We start from the raw sequence: 19,134 nt of genomic DNA, 5'->3' as shown, positions 1-19,134 counted from the left end.
CTGTTCATCCCTCCCTCCCAATCCCTGATCTTTTTCTTGTCTCCATAGTTTGAGTGATAATGATGTGTGTGGGTTAATCAATTATACCAAATGTATCACTCTGGTGAAGGTTGTTGACATAGAGGGAAGCAACATATGTGTGGGGGTAGGAGGTCTTATGGAATTTCTCTGTACCCTCCTCTCAATTTTGCTTTGAAATTAAAACCACCCTCTAAAAAGTCTTTTTTAAAAATGACGAAAATTGAGACTCTGAGAGGTGACCAAGGTCACACAGCTGGTTCAAAATAGGCCAAGATTAAAACCCAGTGGCCTTATTGTTGCCAGCTTTATGTGCCAGGTGGGCTACCCTACATCCCATAACAGGAAGAAGTTGAGAAATACCTAATGAACAGCCATGGTGAGCTATTTCTTAGAAATACAGGTGACAAATAGAGTTCGGGTACATCCCCTCTAGATCCAGTGAAATCATCCGCTCATGTGAGTGGCAGAGGAGTGCGATGCATTCTAAAGTTTCCATCTTGGCTTCTGTTTTCATCATCTCCCCTTGCTTCCCCCACCCCCACTTGCCAGCACCTCCACATTTTTGTCCGTGCTGTGCTCTGTGCTCTGAAGGCTTTCTCTCCCATCTTCAGCTGCTCCTCATCCCTAAGGGTGAAGCATCTCATTCAGCACCTCATCTATGAGGTTTTCTTTGGGCAGCATGAATCCCTCCCTCAGATTGTGTTGCTGAATACTTGTAAAAAACACTATAATAGAATTGGTAAGTACTGCTGTTACTTATTAGCCCTCCAATTAGACTGACTTCCATCAGAGCAGGATTGGGTCATAATCAACTTTGTATTTCCAGAAACAAACTCCATGAGAGGGTGAAGGGTATGTACTCAAAAAAAAAAAAAAAAAATGCAGACAGAACACAGATCTAACATTTCTTTTTCCACAGTACAGTTTGACACTAGAAAACATTATAAAATAAACATAAATATGGCTTCTACAATGAAGCGGTTTGTAGAATATATTGAATACTATAGATTTAAGAGTTCTGGTAGGACATAAGCTACATATGACTAAAATAGAAAAACAGTTATAATACTATCACATAGTATTGTCATTTTTCATTGTTCTGAAACTGTTCATAACCATTTAGGTTGATTGTAATCATAATAATGGCAATCATTTGCTTTAAAAATCAGAAATAATGTGAAGTATATAAAGTATATAAGGAAGTTTGGTCCTAGCTCATGGGTGCCCAACTGGAGTCATTTTGGAGGGCTGTAAAACCACGAATTATGAGAAGATAGAAGGTACAGATTAAATAATAAATCTATTTATTATTAGAAATTGGCTTATAGGAAATCTATCATATAAATCTAGTTTTAGATTTTAGACCACACAAGAACAAGAGAAAAAAATCAGCGTCAAGTAAACAGTTCTTGCTGCCTCCAAACCAGGAATTACATTAAATTGTGCTAATGCAAAAAAAACAACAACAACAACAAACAAACAAAAAACAGAAAAATAAGCTACTTTCAAGTTTCAAGTAAACAACTCTTTGGTTTTTCAAGATTTAAAAAGATAAAATGAGTTTCAACACATTACACAAAGACAGTGAAGCTGTTTTTTCCTAGCACATGTATGATGTACTAATGTGCTATGTGCATTATTCGAACTAAAAAAAATTTAGGTCAAAAAAACGTACCTTTTTAAAGCATCTTTTGCTCCACTTCATAGGTTTCTGAAAATTATATTTTCCCCAAACATGAACACAACATTTGATCTATTCATTTATTTTACTTTATAAGGAATTGATAGAAATATAAATGTACATATGCCTAAAAAGTGGCTATCCTACATATGACAGCCTAGAATTTACTAACTCCATAGGTTTTCTGGATATTTCAAGCACACATTAAAACAATTACAGAGAGGACATACATTTATGATTTATGCAAATTAAGGCACATCAATTACAATCTATTTTTTTAAGTTAGTTTAAGAATCTTCATTTAAAAAAATTCAAAATATGTCCAAACTCAACTTTTTAGTAGGAATGTTAGTTTGTTGGGTTTGGCCATCTTTTCTTTTTTCACCTTGAAGGTCAAACATGAAACAATGAGGAATGTAGGTCTTTGTAAAACACATAAATACCTGTAACATTTTGAATCATTTGGCCCTTAAAAATATTGCTTAACAAGTTAAACTCAGCTTAATAGTAGGCAAATGCAAGTATACCCAAGACTGGACTATTTTAGTCTCCTTTTGGCTGCAGATTGTACTTCTGTGGCTGGAAAAAATGTTCTTCAATAGCACTGACCAGTTCATTCAGTTCCTTCTTCAATTGCTCAGGATCACTGGAAAATAAGGGGGAAAAAATCCAGGTCAAGGGATTGTTCCAAAGCACAGTTTAAATGCTCCCCCTACACTGATCAAGTGACACGAAAATACAACCTTAAGAAGAGGACTAAAAAGGAAAAAACAGAACTCCAGAGACTTAAGCATGGAACGTATCTGTTGACTTAGACAAAACACCCTGTGAGACAATATGCATTATTATCCCCAAAGATTTTTCCAAGGTCTGAACCACAAACAAAGTTATCCTTTGCTCTTCTCATAAGAATTTGTAAGAAACACAATTTTTGGCCTAGCATCCCTAAAAGATCTGTAATATTTGTACCTAAGGGTGTAGAGAAAACTTTCATGATGTCAGTTGCCATTAAATCCTGCTAAACTTTTACAAACATCTGTGTTAACTCCTCAGTCTCCCAGAACACAGACATTCATGATGTCTGCCCTCAAACTACTGGCATCTAAGCTACAGCCTTGTCTATAAGGCCTTTCTAGAGTGAACAGCAATGGGGAGCCTCCGGGTGGGTTTGAGGAGTCAAACACCAAGAAATCAGACCCCTGTGATCATATCATAAAGAATCTATTTCTTGAACCAAACAGTCACAACTAAAGTATAAACAAGAATCTGGGGAGACAAATCCCTCCAGGAAAATCAAGTTTTCAGGGCTGTGGGAAACATTCATTCATAAACAAACATTTGAAAGGTAAGTGATAGATAAAACTGACTTGCAGTTAAAGAGGTTTCCAGCATCTTAAGTAGCCTAGTGTGAGTACTCTAAGTACTTAACACCAAAAAGTTAAATTTAAAAAACTAAATCCTTTGTACTTTCCATTACTTCACACTCTTCATACCATCTTTAACATATGCAGAGTTTAATAGAAATCCCTACAATTAGTTAAAATCATTTCAACATTGTAATAGCTAAACAGCATTTTAACAGCTAAAGCAATCCATTTCATTGTAGACATTAATTCTGGCTCTAGACTTACTAGCTCTGTGCCCTTGGGCAAGTGGCTGGGCCTCTCTAAGGCCCAGATTCCTCATTTGTAAAATTGGGATAAAGACTTTACCTTCTCAAGAGAGTTGCTGTACAGATTGCGATAAATTATATAAAGCAACTAGCACTGAACCCAGCCCAAAGACCTCAATAAATGTAGCTATCATTATAATTATTTTTATCCCTACTGGCAACATATAAAGTAATTATGCTTTTTAAGTACATATGAATTATATCAGTTTTCTTTTCCTTCTCTATAAATGTGCTTTGAAGAAAATAACAGTTCTCAGGAAGGCATGTAAGCTAATCATTTTTTAAAAGCATACTTAAAACTAAAACTCAGTGAAATTACTGATTACTAATTTAGTATTCAAGTTTATTTCTTAATCATGACATGAGTGAACATTATGATTCATGTATATACTGATATAATGTTTTTGATATTGCATTTTATGTGTGAAAAAGAAATCAGTACCACAGTGTAAAATTCAGTGGTACAATTCTTAAAACAAAAGTTTTGTGTTACTATTCTCCATCCTAATCAATAACTGTTTCATTTGTTAAATTAATGTTTGAAAACACTTCATAACATCTTTAAAAATAACAGGACACATCCTATAATCATTTAAGCCAGGGATTCCTGTTTCTGAAAAGTCTAAATCTAGATGGATCTCTTTATCGGAATGTTTAGGAAAGTATCATGCATAATTAGGCATTTATTTTTCTCTAATCATGAAAAACCATTTAAGCTAAATGACAAGTAAATACAATGCAGTGTTCTTGATTTGGTTATAAATATAGAGAAAACAGCTATTTTGGGGACTTTTGGGAATGTCTGAATTTATGTGTCAATTTGGCTAGGATAGTGTCTCCAGTTATTCAAACACTAATGTTGTGATGCTGTGAAGGTATCTTGTAGGTGTGATTAATATCTATAATCAGTTGATTTTAAGTAAAGGAGATTATCCCAGACAATGTGGATGGGCTAGATTCTATCTGAAAGGCACTGGGAATGGAACTGAGGTTTTCCTGAAGAATTCCACCTGTAGATGGTAACTTTAACCCATGCCTGAGAGTTCCAGGCTCCCTTTCTGCACAGCCTCTGGATTTCAGACTTGCGGAGCCAGCCCCCATAATCAATTGCACAAGTTGATTCCTTGCAAACAATGTCTTAATAGATACATTCTACTGCTTCTGTTGGTCTACTGGAACCCTACCTAGTACCATTATTATCTGTTTGCCTTAATATTAAGAAAGTGTTCTTAAGAGATGCATACTGAAATTAGGAGTGAAGTATCATGAAGTCTTATGATATGTCATGAAATATCACAGAGTCTTTCAAATGGTACAGAAAAATCTCAAATACATAACATATACGGTGAGAGAGCAAATATTGCAAAATGTTAGCAATTGCTGAGTCTGGATTGGGGTCAAGAAACTGTGGTTCATGTAGTTTTACTGGAACACAGCCATGCCCATTCCTTTACGCATATGGCTGCTGTCTGACTACATTAGCAGAGCTGAGCAGTGGTGACAGAAACCCCATGTCTGCAAATCCTAAAATATTTACTATCTGGCTCTTTACATAAAAAGTTTGGTGTGAGTGAAGGGTACGTGGGTATTCATTGCATTCTTATTCCAACATTTCTGTAGGTTTGAAACTGTTCAAAATAAAAAGTTGGACAAAACTAAAGACATCTCCCCCAAGAAAAAAATATTTTTAAAGGAGCACATACTTGAATAGGATTTTCCATCTTAGTTGAAATTCTATAATTGAAATCCATGACATAAGGCATATTCATAATATTTAAGCTTTTCAGGAAAGAAGGAAATCTTAGTCAAGACTAAGGCTCACGCCTGTAATCCCAACACTTTGGGAGGCTGAGGCTGGTGAATCACTTGAGGCCAGGAGTTTGAGACCAGCCTGGCCAACATGATGAAACCTTGTCTCTACTAAAAAAATAAAAATAAAAATAAATTAGCTGGGTGTGGTGGTGCGTATCTGTAATCTTATCAGGAGGCTGAGGCACAAGAATCACTTGAACCCCAGAGGCAGAGTTTGCATTGAGCCAAGATTCCACCACTGCACTCCAGCCTGGGCAACAGAGAGAGACCCAGTCTCAAAAATAACCAAAAAAACAACAAAAACTTTATTGCTGTTGTACGTTAGGTATGCTGGTGCCTTGCTTAAGCCCCGACCACATATCCATCGACTGACATAGTGCTGAATATCCCATTTAATAAATGGAAACAATGTTTCAATGAATATAATAAAAGGACAAATTTTCAAGGTTTTTTCACGAATTTATAAGCTAATATTTGAATTTAAGTCCACTCAATAAGCCATGTGAAAAATGTTAATACCATAAAGCCCTAAACATTTAAATAGTGTTATTATTACAAAGGAAAGCTTTCCGAAATATAAGATATATTTTCATCAGATAATGAAAAGCAGTGGACAAGATATAGAAAAAACAGATCCTTAAGTTGGACTGTTTAGTTGGAATGTCCATTTCCTTTTAAAAGAACGAAACATAGAAACAAGAAAACACTAAATAAGAAAGAATTACAAAAAAATGTTTACCAAAAACTATATGCAATATAGCAGCAAAGAGCTTACTACCTAATGCACACGAAAACAAGGTTCTTGCATAATACTACAATAAAATATTGGTAATCCAGAATTGTTAGAAAATGAGCTTTTATATATGTTCACTTAATAGTTGAGTTTTTGCACTTTAAGGACAAAAAGGTTTTGAATGGGAATCCATAGTGAAAATATATTACACAGTCCCATGACTTCTTAAGTATCTCTTTATTGAACATCTCGACATTTGAGTGCCATAAGCATGACTGTGTTGGACTGGAGCTGTATTCTGGGCTCATTTGGGTGTAGAACGCAGTTTCCCTCATGATAAACTCATGGAATGGTGAGTTTTCTAAGTCCTTGTGTCCATGTTTTCTAGTTTTGTTTTCTTTTAATATTTCCTTTCGTGCTATCAGCAGTCACTTCTCCTTGCCTAAGAAAAGTTTGCTATAATTTCCCATTCCTCTAATTTGCTACATTTAATCTGCTAATAGCTTGGCAATTTAAGATGCTCAGGAATTTTCATCTGCTTTTATTTGCATAAAATTCAAGTTTGATTCACAAGGCTGGAAAAACTCTTCTACGAGCAAAGCTTTGGTTTGTCTATGTTGTCACAATTACCTAGACGGGTGCTGTTTACTACAGTGGCCATTAGCCACACGTGGCTATCAAGAACTTGAAATGTGGCAAGTGCCACTGAGGAACTGAATTTTTAATTTTATGAAGTTGAGTTAATTGAGTTCAAGTTTTAAAACTGATACTTGATTCAGTTATTAGAAAACAAGTATGTTTAGAATACTCTGCATATTAAAATCTACTTTGTCTACTCTAAATTTTATTAACTCTACAGATCAAGTATTTCTGATAAAAACGGAGCATTCGAATTGAGATATGCTCTAAGTGTAAAATTACTGAATCAATTTTGAGGACTTTTTTCCAAAGGAAAAAAAAAAGAATGTAAAACATCTCATTAATAATATTTACACTGATTACATGTTGTAATAATTTTTGGATATACTAGGTTACGTAAAATATATTATTGAAATTAACTTCACCTGTTTCTTTTTACGCTTTTAAAAGGTGACAAGTAGAAAATCAAAATTGCACCTGTGGATTGCATTTTAGTTCTGTCGGACAGCACAGACTTAATTCACTTTTTACAAAAACTTTTCCTGATTTTCAACTGTATTCTGAATAGGGAAATGCTGGTTAACCGCACGTTGGATAGGCATGAAATATCACACTGACACACACTAAGGACATGCACTGAGCTTGTTAAGGTGCAAAATGTTAAGTTGTTGCAGAGTGACCAACTCAAACACTTTACCGAGGTCACAGAAATTTGAACCTGAAGCTACCAGTCCATCAGCTCTTTGGTAGCAAGGGCTCTCTCTGGTGAGGCTCTCTGCGCCCCCGCCGGGACCTAGCACAGACCTGTGTACAACGGGCAGATCAAAGATACTTCTTGAATGCATGTGGAATGGATTATAATTTATTTTATCAGAGACATGGGAAGACTGAAGTTTGAGAAAAAGAGAAAATCTCATTGGTGTTAGCCACCAATTGAAAAGTGTTTAGAAAAAGGCACTTTTATTACTATACTGAAATAAGGATAAAATTTTTGCATACAAAGAAATTTAGGACAAAAGTGAAAAAGTAAAAAGTAAGCTTTTCCCTGGATGCTCAGACCGACTGTTAATATTACAATATTGGGGCAGGTTCTGAAATAGGATTTCTAATTAAATTACCTATTAGGAAGATGGAACATTTTACTTGGCATTTGAATAGAACCAGTTAGGAAGTCTGGGGGATAAAAATCACACCACCTGCCATCCACATCATACCTGTTTCCAGGTGGGGCACACAGCTCTGCATAGTACTTGATTTTGGGCTCTGTCCCACTGGTGCGCATCGTGGCCACGCCTCCATTGGCAAAGGTGAAGGTGATCATTTGGCTGCTTTTACTAGTGGGAAGAACCTAGGAATTAATGCACACATTATAATTTAAATAGTAACATTCTGGCCTAACCAATATCTTCCCTTGCATAAGTAAGAAAATAAATGCCAAACATTTCTTTTCTATTGGTTAGAAAAGAAAAACATTTTGGAGGAAATCAGAAAATGTACTCCACATGAATGAAATACTAAGTGATGGTTATTTACGAAAATATGGTCTACTAAATGGAATACTATTCAGCCTTAAAAGAGAAGGAAATCCTGTCATTTGCAACACTATGGATGAACCTGGAAGATATTATGTTGAGTGAAATAAGCCAGGCACAGAAAAACAAATGCTGCATGATCTCACCTATATGTGGCATCCAAAAAGGTTGAACTCACAGAGGCAGAGAGCAGAATAGTGGTTACCAGGGACTGACTGGGGGAGGTGGGTGAGGGTAAGGAAGGGGGAGTTTGGGGAGATGCTGGTCAAAGGGCATAGAGTTTCAGTTAGAAGAAAAGTTCAAGAGATCTATTGTACAATACAGTGACTACAGTTAATAATGATGCACTACATACTTGAAAATTGCTGAGAGAGTAGATTTTAAGTGTTCTCGCTACAAATACATGATAAGTATGTGAGGTAATATATGCTAATTAAGTTGATTCAGCCATCACAATGTACACACTATTTTAAAACATCAGATTGTACATCATAAATGTATACAATTTTTATTTGTGAATTAACATAACTAAATTAATTTTAAATAAAGAAAATTAAGTAACTTTGTGTATTAGCTTTTACTTCCCTAGTTCTATTGAAGTTATTAAAGTTTTATTAAAACATATCATTTCATAAGACATAGACTTAAATAGATTAACACACTACAAAAAAAAACCCAAACTAGATCATAGTTACTGCTACAAAGTGAATCTTTGCAAAGAAAATTCCATAAGGAGTTTTTTTTTTTTTTTTTTAAATAAATAAAGCTTTCAGGCTGGGCGTGGTGGCTCATGCCTGTAATACCAGCACTTTGGGAGGCCAAGGAGGGCGGACCACGTGAGGCCAGGAGTTGGAGACAAGCCTGGCCAACATGGCAAAATCCGGTCTCTACTAAAAATACAAAAATTAGCCAGGCATGGTGGCAGGCGCCTAATCTCAGCTACTCAGGAAGCTGAGGCAGGAGAATCACTTGAACCCGGGAGGCGGATGTTGCAGGGAGCCGAGATTGCGCCATTGCCCTCCAGCCTGGGTAACAGAGGAAACTATGTTGAAAAAGAAAAAGAAAGAGAAAAAGAAAAGGAAAGGAAAAAAAAAGCTTCTATAAGAAAATAAATGCCATATAAACTTATTGGTTAGAAAAGAAAATGGTCTCGAGGAAATGGTTTATTTATATTTGATAGGTCCCAAAACTCCATTAAAACTACAGAAGTACTTTCAATAGCAGAAACACACGGGCAAAGAGACAAAGAGGAGGTAGCAGCTGATGGGGCTGCCAACCCAGCACACAAGTCAGAAAACAGATGGAGGCACAGAACTGGTATGGTGGGACCCAGAGAAGGAAATCTGAGTACTTGCGGAAGGAGACATGGGTGAGAACCAAAGCAAGGCACTCTGCAAAATCCTGGCCAAGCTCAAGAACCAGAGGCAGCAGGTACTGCGAAAGGCAGATGTGAGGCAGGGGCAGAAAGCAGGAACAGCGTCTGAAAGAAGCTCTTAGACTCTGGTTCCTTGCCCTGAGCCCACACCGTCACAGAACCACCTCTTCTCTATTTCTGCAGGAGATGGTTTAAATTCTCTGCAGATTAAATCAGAAACATTCAGGAGTTGGGGAACCTGGGCAAGGCATGATGAAAACAGAGGGATCAAGTAGAAGCCCTCCGGCTGACACCCCCAGCTCTGCCCCAGTCATGCCTCCAGGGCCTTGGCATCTCATCTTATAATCCTTGGGTAGGTGATTAAGGTCTCATTAAATCAGACAGGGGATCCCTTTATAAAGTTAACTTGCTACCAATATCCTCTGAGTGAAGTATGTCATTTGATCTGCATATGTACACAGAGCTTCCAATCAGTTCTTAGGTGCCCAAAGGATAATTAAGGATCATCAGACTTTTGGGGAAAGACATCAGATAAAAGACAAAGTCCAAAACAAACAGAATAAAAAGAACTTGGTGGAAATAAAGAAAATGTAGGGGAAAAAGAAGACGTATATTTTTAAAAAACTATAATTAGGTCTATAATCCTTAGAGAGATAAGATATTGTTTACATTAAAAAAAATATCACCCTGGGCAACACAGCAAGATCCTGTGTTAATAAACTAAAAACCTTAGCCGGGCATGGTGGCACACACCTGTAGTCCCCGGTACTCAGGAGGCTGAAGCAGGAAGATCGCGTGAGCCCAGGAGATCAAGGCCGCAGTGAGCTATGATCATGTGACTGCACTCCAGTTTGGGTGAAAGAGCAAGACCCTGTTTCAATAGGAAACTATTTTTAATAAATTAGAGAGTTATAACTGAAATAGCCAAGAGGCGCTGAAAGCTAAAGCTAAGGAAATCTCCCAAAAAAACAGAAGAAGAAAGAAACAAGAAAAGTAGAACATCAGTCTTTGAGAGCCAGCATCGAAGAACTTTTCAAGAAACGAAAAACTGAAAATGCAGGGGAGGTGGTTATTTCAAAAAACAACCAATTAGCTCCCTTTCTTGACACATATTCTAGAAAACTTCTCAGAACTAAAATAAATGATTCTACAGACCAAGTATCCAGAAACATGAATAAAAAGGGACCTATACTATAGCATATCACTGTGAAATTTTGGAACCTGAAGCTTAGAGAAAAGTTCCTAAAATCTTCCCAGAGGAAAAAGCAAACAAAACAAGTTGCATGGAAAGGACTGAATAAGTATGGCATCAATAACCTTACATGCAGCACACAGTAGGCCTTAACTATCTGCTGAAAAAGGAAGGACGGGAGGCTCAGCAGCAATGCTGGAAGCCCAATAATAATGGAGCAATGCTTTCAAACTGTGAGTCAATGAAGTGTGAGTACAGAATAAGACATTTTCAGACCTAAATGCCACCGAAAACTTACTACCCAACAACTTGTTCTCGGAAAGCTATTAGAAGATGTGATCTAGGAAAATAAATACAGAAAGAGGAAGCCATGAGGTCTAGGAACAAGGGACTCAACCCTGGAGAAGAGCATTCCCAGGATGACAGCTGTGCACCCAACCCAGAAAGCAGCTGGCCCAGCCAGGTGGAGGAACCAGGAGGGTGGCCATTGGACATGGACCAGGAAAACCCTACTGAGAGGCATTTGAAGGATTTGGGAAAAACTACTTACAGGTAGATAGAAATCCAGGCAAATGGAAGAACAAAGCAACTATTACTACATGAATTAAGGCAGGTGCAGTAGCTTATGCCTGTAATCCCAGTACTTTGGGAGGCTAAGGCAAGAGGATCACTTGAGACCTGCCTGGGGAAACATAGGGAGAGACTCATCTCTCCAAAAAAAAAAAAAAAAAAAAAAAAAAGCTGGGCATGATGGCATACCCTTGGTTCTAGCTACTCAGGAGGGTGAGGTGTGAGGATCACTTGAGCCTGGGAGGGCAAGGCTACAGGGAGCTGTGATCATGCCATTCACTCCAGCCTAAGTGACTAAGTGACACAGCAAGACCCTGTCTCCGTGGAAAAAAAAAAAGGTACAGGAAATACAATTCTCTATACAAATTGGGGAAACCTAATCAAAATACACTACTTAGCTAGCAGGCAATGGCAGTTACTAGTCATAATAACAAAAGCATGGAATCTGATTTAACCAAAAAGTGTGGCATAAACGTACTGTGAGGATGGGGAGAAGACGATTATTAAATATAGAAATTGTAAGAACTAAATCTTTATCTCAAAAATAGAAAATCAACAAATTGTAACACTGGTGTATCAAAACATCACTATATGAACACATGATTTACAAATGTGGTCTTGGTGGCATGGCAATGAGGTGGCAGGGGTGGGACTGCCATGTTTCATCATAAGCGTTTTCATACTATTTCTGTTTTTAAAATATGCTGTGTGCAGATGAAAATGAAAGACAGAACAAAGTAAATATCAAAGAACGTGCTAAACATCTCATAAGAATATTCTTACTTTCTTCCCCCAACCCCCTGACATAGTTAGCAACACTCTTCTGCTACCTTTGGGTCTTCTTTTATCTCCAGTGTAGGAACTGCATGGTGTGAAGAATGCAAACTCAGGCTTTACAGCCAACAGCTCCCACACACTCAGAGAACACAGTAAACTAACTAGAAAACAAACAGTAGTTCTCAAAGTGAGGACCAGCTGCGTCAGTACCACTTGGGACCTTGTTAGAAATGAACATTTTTGGCTCCTACCCCAGACCTACTGAATCAGAAAGTGCAGGTGTGGGCTCCAGCACTGTTTTCGCCAGCCTTCTTGGTTACTGACGCTCCTGCAAGTGCGAGAACTCCTGACAGGGAGAGAATGCTGGATCCTGAGACAGAAAACCGAGATTCTCCCTGGACCACCACCAACTAAGCTCTGTGACCACAGACAGGTTCCACACTGCTGAGCTCTTATTGCTTATTGCCTAAGGTGCTAAATGACCAGGAAGGTTTTGATGACTAGTTCCTCTTTTTTTTTTCTTTGAGACGAAGTCTTGCTTTGTCACCCAGGCTAGAGTACAGTGGTGCAATCTCAGCTTACTGCAACCTCTACCTCCCAGGTTCAAGCAGTTCTCCTGCTTCACCCTCCTGAGTAGCTGGGATTATAGGTATATGCCACCACATCTGGCTAATTTTTGTAGTTTTAGCAGAGATGGGATTTCACCATGCTGGCCTTGAACTCCTGACCTCAAGTGATCCATCTGCCTCGGCCTCCCAAAGTGCTGGGATTACAGGTGTGAGCCACCACTCCCGGCCTAGTAGAATCTCTTTTAGTTCTAGCCTGTGGTTTTTAACGTACCACACCTGGCTAATTTTTGTCTTTTTTAATAGAGACCAGGTTTTGCCTTGTTGGCCAGCCTAGTCTCGAACTCCTGACCCTCAAGTGATTTGCCCACCTCAGCCTCCCAAAGTGGTGGGATTACAGGCATAAACCACCACACCCGACTTCCATATATTTTTTATAGCTTATTTATAATCACGCCTAAGTGCCTAAAATCAGTTTCAGTTAATTGTATGATTAAATAATTTGTTCAAATTATTTTAAAAGGTAAATAGAAAAGAGGTTGGTTGACAAGAGAAGACATTACTTACAGCTTTCTTATCAGGCTGGCTATCATCATAGCCAGTTGTAAGGTCCCTAATGGCAGAAATTTCAAATTTGCCACAAGCTTTTGGATAATTATTTTTTCCATCGTAGTTTCTGAGGTTTTCAAATAATTTCTTAATGGTGTCTTGATCGTGACAGATAAAATAGGAAGCTTTAGTAATATGGTAGCCATACCTATCAAACAAATACAAATCATGCATATGAGGAACAAATACTTTTGTAGGGTGGACACATAACATGTACCAACCAGTGTATTCTAAAATAAATATGGCGGGGCGTGGTGGCTCACGCCTGTAATCCCAGGACTTTGTGAGGCCAAGGCAGGCGAATCACCTGAGGTCAGGAGTTTGAGACTAGCCTGGCCAACATGGTGAAACCTCCTCTCTACTAAAAATACAAAACTTAGCCGGGTATGGTGGCAGGCACCTATAGTCAGAGCTACTCTGGAGGCTGAGGCAGGAGAATCGCTTGAACCCAGGAGGTGGAGGATTCAGTGAGTCAAGATTGTACCATTGCACTCCAGCCCGGGCAACGAGAGACTCCGTCTCAAAAGAATAAAATAAAAATAAAAAATAAAAATAAAATAAATAAATAAAATAAAATAAAAAATAATAAAATAAATGTAATAGCCATAACTGACTCCAAAGGAATAATTTTTAAAAGACCATTAAAAAAGAGGGCCAGGCCAGGTACAGTGGCTCATGCCTGTAATCCCAGCACTTTGGGAGGCTGAGATGCGTGGATCACCTGAAGTTAGGAGTTCGAAACCAGCCTGGCCAACATGGTGAAACCCCCAGCTACTAAAAATACAAAAATTAGCCAGGTGTGGGGACGCCTGTAATCCCAGCTACTCGGGAGGCTGAGGTAGGAGAATTGCTTGAACCCAGGAAGCAGAGGTTGCAGTAAGCCGAGATCATGCCACTGCACTCCAGCCTGGGTGACAGAGCAAGACCCCGTCTCAAAAAAAAAAGAGGTCCAACAATCTACCCCAGGGATCACCAAATGACTGCCTGGTCTTCCACCTGCATTTGCACAGACAGCCACGTGATACCCATCACTTTCTGTATTATCTCTGGATGCTTATGCACTACACACGCAAGGCAGAGTTGAGTAATTGCTACAAAAAAAATGATTTTAAGTGTCCGATATCAAAAAAGATTAAATGTCTTCATTTTTTGACATCGGACACTTCAAATCACATTCTTTCATGTTATCATTTGTTAAAAATTAATGCAATCAGGAATAGTAATTACTAAGTGGTTAAGTATCAAAAGGAAAAGGTGACCTCTTTAGTTTTTTTTTTTTTTTTGAGACAGAGTTTAGCTCTTGTCGCCCAGGCTGCAGTGCAATGGTGCAATCTCAGCTCACTGCAACCTCTGCCTCCCAGGTTCAAGCAATTCTCCTGCCTCAGTCTCCCGAGTAGCTGGGATTACAGGTGCCCACCACCGTGCCCAGCTAATTTTTGTATGTTTAGTAGAGACGGGGTTTCACCATGTTGGCCAGTCTAGTCTCAAACTCCTGACTTCAGGTGATCCACCCACCTCAGCCTCCCAAAGTGCTGGGATTATAGGCGTGAGCCACTGTGCCCTGCCTTACTTAATTTTTATACGAAATAGAATTCATCACCAAAATAAGAGCATTAGAAAGGATATTAGTATCTCATGCATAAGTATATAACAGAACATTTCAAAATATTATTTCGATCCAACAGAGTCAATAATAACTTACTCCACATAAATGGCCTTTAGTTGCTGAGACAAAGACAAATTCTTGGTTGCTAGAAAGCTAGCCAACTCTGCACTTATGACAGCGGCACTGACTCCATCTTTGTCCAGAACAAAAGGGCAGCACATGTATCCTGCAGAAACACACGTCACACATACATCTATACAATACAGCGTCAAACCACATGTGAGTATGAATCCTGGCTACTGCATATTCGAGGTTGTACAGTGTTGCGTGTAGGCTCGTTTCTCATTAACTACCTTATGTTTAAGAATTGAGCCCACTGCCTAGCCCATAGCAGGCCTTCAAGAAGTATTTGCTGAAGAACTGGCAAGATTTTCCCTCCTGGCCACACGGTGCTCAATCACTAGAGTCATGAAACTCCTTCCAGCTCATGAAATTGTTTCTAATTGTCCTGGTCAATACATATCTCTTTCTTCTTTGAATCCCAATAGTATTTGTTAGTTACATTATTCATTTTGACATCTGGCCTATACTCTTGTGTGTGATTACTTCACCAAATCTATCTAAGCTGCTGTAGGCTAAGGTCAGTGCTATCATTTCTTTTAGAGTCACTGAGTAATAGACATGCAATTAATACTTGATAAATGAATGTAAGAAAACCTTTTCTAAAATAAAAATCTATGAAAAGACAAGTCTGCCAAATCTGACAATGAACGAGCAGAACCTGAGCGATGACACTTTCTTCGATCAGTTAAATCGTGTGTTAGTGTCACCGAGAATATACAAATGAATATAAATAAATCTAATGCATAATAGTTTTTACTAAATTAATAGCTTAAAAGCATTTGGTACAATGTGAATTTCAAATTTCTATAGCTAGCTCTCCTTTCTGTTCATTTATATTGACAGTTTAGGACAAGGGTTTTTCTGTCATTCTGGCTGGACCTGGTTCGTCCTTTTGGGTGACTATCATTTTGATGACAGCAGGGAACCATGCTTTCCTTCTCCCTTCCTCTGCATAGACCCTAGCATAGATCCTCATTAGCACTTTCGGAGGAGGATGGACTTTAAATACAACAGGGTTTAGGCTTGGATATTAGACACCACAGTGGAGGAAACATCACACCTCCCAAAATCCATATACTGGCAGTCAGGCATACAATATCACTGTTCTCAGTCATTCAGGCCAAGGATTCTGACATGAATGACTTGGTTGTTTTTAAGACATTACTTTTTGCTGTAAATCATCTGAGATGTCAATTTTGGAGTAGGACAGTTCGACATTCAACCTGAGTGCTGGAGAAGCAAAATAAACCTCGTTTCACTGTGGATCTTTGAATCCAAATGCAAACTTTTCCTTTTGCTTTGTAACCAATTCCTTAATGTTCATGATCACTTCTTACCAATAGCTTCTTCAAATGCAAACAAGACCGTTTTCCCCTGGTCTATTAGCTGTTTGGCTCTGTTTCCCATCCACTTAAAGCCAGTTAATGTTTCCTAAAGGGATAATCAAAATGAGAAAGACATGCCTTAGATCTTCCACAGAGCAGATGAAAGGAAAATGAGTGAATCCCAGAAACAACTTACCTCAAAATGAAAACCTTCCTTTAAGGCAATGGCCCGCAAGATTTTAGAGGAGACGGTGCTGGACAACATGTACGTGTCTTTGAGAGCACTGCGATCCTGGTTCTTCTCTTTCCAAGATGTAAAAAGCCACCAGCCCAAGAGGGCCCCCAACTCATTGCCTGAAAACACCCTCCATTCACCACTGAAAGAAAAAAAACAACTATTCATTTCCATAATCTCAAGGAAGACTCTAGAGTGTCATGGGGATAAAACAATTTAGCAAACAAAGCCGCAAAGTATTTTCTGCAAGGCTGTTCTTGTTATTCATCATCTTTAAATAACTGGTCAGAAATGTAACTGCCATTTTACAAACATCTGAGCAGCTACCATATATATCAGCCAGTTTGCCTGAACAGACATCCTGTCTTTGAAGACTGTATAAAATAAGTATGTCAGACATGACACACAATGGCTCTATATTAATCTTTGGCAAAGCCTTTGGTTTTAAATATAACAAATATGCTGGCAAGATCCCCCATATATAGAGTAAGTTTTGCTATCTCAATTTCTGGACTAGTTAGTGTTGCTGATTCTGAGACGGGACAGCTCAGTCCCACTTAAGATCAAGCTCAGTCCTAAATAGTCAGAACATCAGAGAAAAGGTATGCAATTTCTGCTTCTCTTGGCAGTCCAGATGGCTAAAAGTAAAACTCATCTATCAGGATGTATCACCTTAGCTTAACTTTCTCAACACTGACATAGAATAGAATCTGTTTTATCACAATCTAAAAACCCTGCCATTTCAGCAGCAGCACCCTCTTGCCCCCAAAACATCACATAGGCTGCCCGACACCCAAAATAGCTTGGGCCCTGCCTACCTTTCAACTTTAGCCCCCACGTACTTACTTCTCCTTTGTTCAAACTCTCTGGTCAGACTTGTCTTAAACACTGTGCCGATACCCCACAGGAATTCCTCCCTGGTCTGTCCAAACTAAATTCAGCATCTCCTTGAAGATACAGCTCCCTCCTAAACCCCTCAGCAAATACTGAAGCACATAGCTAGCTCCAAAGTGCTTTACCCTCATTAGACACTGAGACATTACTTATAATAAAATCAATTATAAAATTAGAAGTTCCCAAATAGGAGTTTCAATTTGAAACACATACTGGGTTGATTTACTCTGCATTATGCTTGCCAATCACGTAACCTCCCCCTACACTAGATCTCTATCTTGCTCTCCATCAGAAGACTCCACAGGAGGTTCAGTGAAACGATCATTTGCAAAATAAATGGGAAATGTTTCCAAATAGGTCTCATCTCCCCAGGAACATTTTACCAATGAAGAGATCATCCTTCATATGTTCTATAATAGAGGTAATCACAATTAATTTTACCTGTCTTGCTTTTCTGCCACAGCAAGTCTATCAGCATCCGGGTCATTTGCTAAAACAATTCTGGCCTTGGTTTTGTCAGCCAAAGCAAAAGATAAAGTCTGAAGAAGAATATGAAAATAAAAGATTATTTAATCAAGAATCGAGCATATGGTAGTCTTTAAAAACATTCAGCTCCTTAAGAACTCAAGAGGTCTTTCCGCTCTTAGAAAGATAATATAGGACCAACCAAGACCAGCTCCAGAAGTGAAATTTAGCAAACAAAAGCTACAGCTGGTCTTGGTTGGCCACATAGTATCTTCCTAAGTCAGAGGTCAGATAATGGGAGCATCGGTGTGTGAACCAAGCCTACCAGTGTGCCCGCTGCACATGTGCCAGTAGGTGTGTGGTTGGACTGGTATTTCCGGGCATTGCCGTGTGATCAGCCTCACAAATAAAACAAAACAAACTGATTCTCTGAATACCACTGCTACCCCAACCTTTAAAAATGTTAAAGGAACCATACTGTAAGCAACATTTCTTCATATCAGAAAAATGACAAGAAATAAAAATCATAATCTGATAAAATTTCACTCTATTACTGCTTCTTTTTGGCATTAAGGAGACATGGCAAATTAAATTAAATTAAATTAATTGAATTTGAAGCACCATTTAGAGCTCAGTTCTCATATCCTGATCCTGGGGTGTTTAATTTGAAAGATCCTAGGCCGGGCGCGGTGGCTCAAGCCTGTAATCCCAGCACTTTGGGAGGCCGAGACGGGTGGATCACGAGGTCAGGAGATCGAGACCATCCTGGCTAACACGGTGAAACCCTGTCCCTGCTAAAAAAATACCAAAAAAACTAGCCGGGCGTAGTGGCGGGCGCCTGTAGTCCCAGCTACTCGGGAGGCTGAGGCAGGAGAATGGCGTAAACCCGGGAGACGGAGCTTGCAGTGAGCTGAGATCCGGCCACTGCACTCCAGGCTGAGTAACTGAGTGAGACTCCGTCTCAAAAAAAAAAAAAAAAAAAGAAAGATCCTTTAAGAAATTAATGACTAACAAATATACATATTTCCTTTTTTTTTTTTGAGACAGAGTCTCACTCTGTCACCCAGGTTGGAGTGCAGTGGTGCAATCTCAGCTCACTGCAACCTCCGTCTCCCAGGTTCAAACAACTCTAATGCCTCAGCCTCCCAAGTAGCTGGGATAACAGGCATGTACCACCACACCCAACTAATTTTTGTATTTTTAGTAGAGACGGAGTTTCGCCATGTTGGCCAGGCTGTTCTTGAACACCTGACCTCAAGTGATCCGCCTGCCTTGGTCTCCCAAAGTGCTGGGATTACAGGTGTGAG

The 19,134-nt window shown here is 38.8% G+C and overlaps 1 protein-coding gene across 1 annotated transcript in view; it reads right to left on the bottom strand.

Annotated features, from left to right (window-relative positions):
• Positions 1-913: 913 nt before the first annotated feature.
• The window catches only part of PGM2 (phosphoglucomutase 2), a 36,427-nt gene continuing 18,206 nt past the window's right edge, over positions 914-19,134 (bottom strand). Inside the window, exons 8-14 of the mRNA XM_025385998.1 lie at positions 17,804-17,901; positions 16,430-16,610; positions 16,246-16,339; positions 14,882-15,011; positions 13,138-13,327; positions 7,773-7,906; positions 914-2,348 (exon numbers count right to left, since the gene is read on the bottom strand). Coding sequence (XP_025241783.1) covers positions 2,246-2,348; positions 7,773-7,906; positions 13,138-13,327; positions 14,882-15,011; positions 16,246-16,339; positions 16,430-16,610; positions 17,804-17,901 — 930 coding nt within the window. The 3' untranslated portion in view covers positions 914-2,245. The remainder of the gene's footprint in view (positions 2,349-7,772; positions 7,907-13,137; positions 13,328-14,881; positions 15,012-16,245; positions 16,340-16,429; positions 16,611-17,803; positions 17,902-19,134) is intronic.

This window comes from Theropithecus gelada, chromosome 5, assembly GCF_003255815.1.
Source record: "Theropithecus gelada isolate Dixy chromosome 5, Tgel_1.0, whole genome shotgun sequence".
NCBI lineage: Eukaryota > Metazoa > Chordata > Mammalia > Primates > Cercopithecidae > Theropithecus > Theropithecus gelada.
Note: the sequence above shows the minus strand (reverse complement) of the source record. Positions and strands in the feature narration are given on the sequence as shown.